Source organism: Chaetura pelagica, unplaced genomic scaffold, assembly GCF_000747805.2.
Source record: "Chaetura pelagica isolate M959 unplaced genomic scaffold, ChaPel_1.0 scaffold861, whole genome shotgun sequence".
Lineage (NCBI taxonomy): Eukaryota > Metazoa > Chordata > Aves > Apodiformes > Apodidae > Chaetura > Chaetura pelagica.
The window spans coordinates 241276-247739 of record NW_009952092.1 but is presented as its reverse complement, the minus strand read 5'-3'; the positions used below and the strand labels follow the sequence as shown (position 1 = coordinate 247739).

The following is a 6464-nucleotide window of genomic DNA, read 5'->3' as shown; positions in this document are numbered from 1 at the left end:
CCACTAAGCAGCACTGGCAGATGGGGCTGGAGTGAAACAAGAAGTGTTTTTCCAGCAGTTTCAGCAGCCTGCAGCTCGCTCCGTTTTGCTTGTGTTTTTACTGTTACAATCTGCTCACAAGATCAGCCCTGGTTCACGTGGGGCCCTGGTGATGATAAGCCAGTCAGTGGGTGTTGATGGTGCCTGCTGAGGACAAAGAAAGTAGCAGCTTCAGCAGCTGAGGGAAAATACCAGTGAAATCGCTCTCAAATCAAACTGAAGGGGAGAGTGGGGACTGGCTTTTCTTAGGGCTGAGCCTGGTGCTGTGACCAAAATCAGCAGTCAGGCACAAACCAGAACTGCAGCCCAACCTGCAGCCTCTGTGCCCCTTCACCCCCCTCCTCCCCTGCAGTTCCCAACACTCCAGCCCATCAGCAGCATCACTGTGGCTGCAGCTTTCTGAGCTCTCATTGGGCTGCAGTGACATTTGTCATTCTATTTTTATTACCTCCCAGTTTGAATCCTCCCCCTTCTCCATCTGTCCATGGACAGAGACATTTCTATAGTACCTCCCCATCTTGGCTGCTCATGAGTTCCCAGGAGGCACAGATATGCTCCCTGTCCACCCTCTTCTACTTAAGCAGGAGGAAAACCCACCAACTCCTGATTTTAGTGCACTCTGTCCCCTTTTGATATGAAGGTGGGACATTGACAATTTCCATGCCCTTTGTGCCCTTTGCACTTTCCCTGCACACCTCTGCTGAGCTTCTGCCTGTCTGAATCCCTCCCCCCACCCTTCCCAGTGGGAAACACTAAGAAGTGTTTGCTGTTCCTTTTGCAGTTACTACAACACCAAATCGGTCCTTCTGTGCCTGGGGATCACAGCTCTGGTGTGTCTGTCTGTCATCATCTTCAGCTTCCAGACCAAGGTGAGTTTGTGCTGCTCAGTCCCTCTGGGAGAGGCAGCTCCCAGGGCAGGACACAGGGTCAGGCAGTGCTGGGGTGAGGTGGGAGGAGCAGGTCTGTCTGGCTCTGGATACAGGAGCAACCTGAGGGATGTGGGCAGGTCCAGTGGAGGTTTCAGGAAGATTAGGACCCATGCTGGGGTGAGGGATGTGTTAGGGGAACAGACAGGGCCTGAAGATGCTAATGTAGGGGGGTTAGCTGGATTTTTTTAGAGGATTAGGCTGTGGGGTACAAAAGGCCAGTGGCACAAACATTTATGATCAGCCTTTGGAGCTGCTGGGCTCTTATCCCTGGCAGCAGAGGGGGATGGTGAGAGGTTTGGTTCTCTCTGCCACACAGGTGGGTGCTGGGCTGGAGATGCAGGTGAAGCAATTGCCATGTGGCAGCAGGGTGGGTGTGCAGCTGGAGAGTCCTTCCCTGGGGACACGGGGCATTAGTTCCTCTTGCTGCCTCCTGTTCCAGCTCTGCACCTGTAATGGGATGTTCCTTCCCTCCACAGTTTGACTTCACCTCCTACCAGGGCGTCCTCTTCGTGATGCTCATGGTGCTCTTCTTTGGTGGCATCATCCTGACAGTGATCCTGCCCTACCAATATGTGAGTGACAACCTGCACCCCTCCTTCCTCACCCAGTGCCCCCAGTCCTGGTTCAAGCCTGGGAGCTGATCAGCCCAAAGCTCCAGGGCTTGGCTTGGGAGGGGTGTCCCAACCTGCCCTCCAGAAGAGTGAAGAAACACCAACAGAAAGAAAAAGCCAGAGCAGGTGGCTGTTGCCTGCTGGTTGTACAATCAGATAGCAGGTTGTAGGACAGCACTGGCCTGGGGCTTGAGGAAGTTTGCTTCTGTTCCTGGAGCTGTGTAGTGACCCCACAGCAGGTCACGTCACCTGCTTGTGCCTCAGTTTCCCCTCCAGTAAGACCAGGGTAGTGAGCACATTACAGGGCTGGGCTGCCCATACAAAACAGGGCTCTTTCCCAAATTCAAGGCAGGACTTGGACTCTACACAAGTGCAGGGGGTGCCTGTCTGGCCAGGCCTGGCTGTTCACATACCAGGCACCGTCCTGCTATGTTTAAATCTTCAGGCTCAAGTTTCTCAGAAATAAGCACCTCTGGATGGTGACTCAGACCTCAGGGACAAGTCCTGATGATGAGGGACCACCTGGTCACACCTCCAGCTGCTGCCAGCCCCTCTTGCCATGGGTCCAGCCCATTCCTTTGGCCTCCCTGGTTGCTGCTGATACTGGCTGTGCCCAGCTGAAGTCTTGGAGCAGCTTGTGACCACACCTGATAGAGGATTTGATGTGGCAGCGTGGAGTGCCTGCTCTCCATCCAGGGGTGTTCATGACATAAACCAGGATTCAAGTAAGGGCCTGACAGCCCTTGGAAGATGCCAAGGAGGGTGTGTGGGGCCCTGCAGCCACCATCAATCACCCTGAACACCCACTTGTGCTGGAGATGGCAGCACCAGCTTTGATCGCAGCAGCCTTTGAGTGACCTCCAAACTCTTCACATCTTACCTGGCTTCTCTGGGGATGTGGGTCAGGCTTCAAGGGCTGGATCTGTAGGAGACACTCCCACTGGAACCAGCCCAGGAGTTGGTCTGATGATGGACAGGCACACAGGTGTTTCCAGAACGAGGAGCTTGGGTTTTTTGGTTGTCTTGCTGTGAGATCCAGCTCTCCTTGTGCAGACGTGAGGGTAACCCAGCCTGCAGTGCCAGGTCTCTGCCCTTAAACTGCTGAGACAATTGCTCTTTATCTTGCAGCTTGTCAAGATAAGCATGGCTTGAGGCAGCTGGTAATGAGCCTGTCCATCCTGGGAGGGAGGCTGCATCTCTGGGTTGAATCAGCTGTCCATGGGCACATTCTCCTGGAATGCAGGCACCTTCTCCACTATGTGCTGCTGGGCCATGGCAAGCAGGGCCTGAGGTTTGCTCTTGATTCCAGTGAATTTCCTGCTGCAACTCCAGTGGATGAACACATTTAATTAGGCTTGTTAATTAAAGCTGGGTCTGGCCCTTCAAAGCATTTGGTGTTTCTTCCAGTGGGATCAACCTTGTCTGAATACATAAAGGACTTCTGCAAAATGTGTTTCCATCAGGATAGCCCTGACATTTCCCCAGAGCCAGCAGCTGTGATGGAGCAGACTATAGGAAGCATGAGAACCTGGTCTTAGGAGCTTATGAGCCAAGTAGACACAAAGGCCTTAGTGAGAGGGGAAACTGAGGCACAGTGACCTGTTCTTTGCCGTGAAAAGCTCAATAACAGCAACTGCACTGGAGCTGGAAGTGGTGCAAGTCCATCCTAGGCTTCTAGAGCCCTTACCCTAACTTGTTTCCTCCACGACAGCCAAATCCTCTTCTGTATCAAGTCCTGATGTACCAGCTTTCTCCCAGGCACTGACTGATGGATTTGTTTCCTGTAGGTCCCCTGGCTCCATGCCATCTATGCCCTGCTTGGTGCCATCATCTTCACCATGGTGAGTGGTGCTGGCCATGAAACCTGGGAATGTAGTAGGGAAAATAAGCAAGTAAGCAAGGAGTGAGTGTTTTTAGCCTTAAAGGTTGGTTGAGGATGGGAGAAAACCAAATTGTGTGATGGCAACCCCAGGTGGCCAAGAAGACAAACACCATCCTGGCCTGCATCAGGATCAGTGTGACCAGCAGGACCAGGGAGGGGATCCTGCCCCTCAGCCTTGGTGAGGCTGCACCTCGAGCACTGGGGGCAGGTTTGGGTGCTAAAGGATAGGAAGAACGTGGAGGTGCTGGAGAGGGGGCAGAGAAGGGCAATGAGGCTGGTGAGGGGTCTGGAGAACAGGTCTGATGAGGACAGGCTGAGGGAGCTGGGGCTGCTCAGCCTGGAGAAGAGGAGACTGAGGGGAGGCTGGGGCAGTGGATCCAAACTAGAGCCCAGGGAGTTCCACCTCAACATGAGGAAGAACTTCTTTCCTGTGAGGGTGGCAGAGCCCTGGGACAGGCTGCCCAGAGAGGTTTTGGAGCCTCCTTCTCTGGAGACTTTCCAGACCTGTCTGGGTGCCTTTCTGAGTGACCTGCCCTGGTTTTGGTCCTGCTCTGGCAGGGGGGTTGGACTCCATGATCTTCAGAGGTCTCTTCCAACCCCTGACATCCTGTGATCCTGTGAGTGGGTTTGAGCTTCACCAAAACAGAAGGAGAGAGACACTGAGAGGCCGTGGTTTGGGATGCAGGGACATCAGGAAGGTTCATTGCAGGCAGGCAAAGCCCTGAAGCTGGGAAACTGCCCCACAGGAAGCTGAAAAGGCTCAGTTCATGCCTTCCACTGCTCCCTGGCAGTCCCTCCTCCAGGCTCTTCCCAGCTCAAGTCCCAGCAGTGTTCTGCTTGCCACCCAAGTGCAGGAGTTGTCTCAGCTTGGCACTGGCATGGGCTTGGTAGGGGTCAGGAGGAGGCTGCCTTGGGGATCAAGGTGCTGCCCCTTGGGCTGGTTGTGAATAGGAACAGTTGAGCAATTTTATTTATTAGCTATAAAAGTAATTGCAAGTGAGCTCTGATATTTCTTCTGTGATTCATGATTAAAGATTGTCCTGTAAAATAGAAGTAGGTTATGATTACCCCATAAACTTCAGTCAGAACCTCAGCTGGTGGAGGCTGTCGTGCCAGGCTTGTCAGCTCAGCCTGTTTCTGGGGAGAGATCACTTGTTATTTATGACTGGGGGGGGCAGAGGTGCCAGCTGACCCCAGGTGATGGCAAGGATGCCCTGCCAACCCAGAGAGCTCCATGCCAGGGTGTGTGTCACGAGCTGAGTTAACAGAGGGAATAACGGTGAGATGGGAGAAGATCTTGGGCTCTGGAGTCATGCAACAAGGTGCAGATTCTCTTGCAGCTGGGCCACCAGCCTGCCTTGTAGTCCCTGCAGGAAGGCTGGGCAGTGGCTTCCACTGTGATGGCTTCACTGGTAAATCTGCCCTGCACTCAGTAGTGTTTGTACCTCAGAAAGGCTTTGGCTCCTTGCTGGGTCTGGCTGCCTCTACAGACCTTGGTGCTGCCCAGGATCTGGGTTTTCCTGCCCTTTGTTGTTCTTGTGGTGCTACTGGCAATGTCGTGTTGGGCCCAGGTCACCTGTTTACCCAGCGGGTGTTTCTGAACTGGGGGAAGTCTGGGAATAACAAGTCATAGACACTGGCTGAGGAGCAACAGGGAGAACTGCTCCAGAGTTGATCCTGGGACATTCTGGGGGTGGATGAAGCATGAAGGAAGCTGGCCTGGAGTAACAGGCTCAGGGTTTGATTATCAAGAGTGAAATGAAAGAAGGGGAAAGTTGCAGCTTCTTCAGTGCCTTGTGCTGGGCCTTTAATTTCCAGTTAACAGCCCATAAAATGTAGCTGTGTTTTTTGTTCTGGGTACAGTGAAGCAACTGGGAGAGCTCCTGTCATTAGAGCACTTGCCTCCCTGTGCCCAATCTCCATGTGACTGTCACTGGTTTCCTCCTGTTTCCTCCCAGTTCCTGGCACTTGACACCCAGATGCTGATGGGGAGCCGCCGGTACTCGCTGAGCCCGGAGGAATACATCTTTGGAGCCCTCAATATCTACCTGGACATCATCTACATCTTCTCCTTCTTTCTCCAGTTCTTTGGCTCCAGCCAGGAGTGAGTGCAGCAAGGCAGTATCTTCTCTTTGCTGGCAGGAGTCAAGTGTTAGGGAAAAAGAAAATAAATTTAAAAGAAGAGGAAAAGAGGGTTAAAAACCCCAAACAAACCCAAACCTACCCTTTCTGGCCCACGAGCAGGCTCCATCCAAGCAGCTGAACAAAGCCCCTGGGTTCCTTATGCAGCTTGTAAATATGCTGGTAGGCCTTTGTGACCCAGAAAGCAAAGCAGAGCTGAAGTGGTTCTGTCTCTTCTGCTCCCTCTGCTCCTGCCATCACACCAGGGCAGAGACTGGCAGGCTCTGACCAGGATCCCTTCTCCAGAGGCTGTCAGGGATGCCTGAGTGCTGCACATCGAAGTGCTAAGAACAGCTCTGCAAAGGGAAAATAACATTTAGGGGAGGAGAGAATTTTACTGAGATCCTGGCAGGAAAATCAGCTGAACAAAGGAGAAATGCCAGGGAAGTCCTTTCATCCCTCTCTTTCTCTCCTGCATTCATTTGGAGCCTTGTGGTCTCTGCAGAGATGTATTCCTGGTAGTGCCTGCTTGGAGAAGTGCAGACCACAGGATTATGTAGTCTGGATGTCCCAGCAGTCAGTCCTCTAGGCAAGAGGAAACCTGTTGTTGAGGACATGCAGCCTGTTTGAGGGTGTCCTAATGTCCCTGGTGGAATAATTATTCTATATTCTTTGCAGCTGGCCATGGGGTAGAGTATGTGCTTGCTTTCCCTCCCAGAGCAGGGCAGCAGGACCACTGGCTGGAGCCTCACCTCCCCACCCCAGCAGGACATGCACATCAATTCTCTTCACCTGAGAGGGTTGTGAGCCCATGTAAGGATTATTGGCAGAGAATGGCAGAAAAGAGATGAAAGAGGATGAGTTTCAGAGCCCATGCAAAGC

The 6464-nt window shown here is 52.9% G+C and overlaps 1 protein-coding gene across 1 annotated transcript in view; it reads left to right on the top strand.

The window, feature by feature from the left end:
• FAIM2 (Fas apoptotic inhibitory molecule 2) overlaps positions 1-5569 on the top strand; it is a 14760-nt gene extending 9191 nt beyond the window's left edge. The window contains exons 9-12 of the mRNA XM_010005815.1: positions 821-908; positions 1445-1540; positions 3367-3420; positions 5420-5569. Coding sequence (XP_010004117.1) covers positions 821-908; positions 1445-1540; positions 3367-3420; positions 5420-5569 — 388 coding nt within the window. The remainder of the gene's footprint in view (positions 1-820; positions 909-1444; positions 1541-3366; positions 3421-5419) is intronic.
• The last annotated feature ends 895 nt before the right edge of the window (positions 5570-6464 follow it).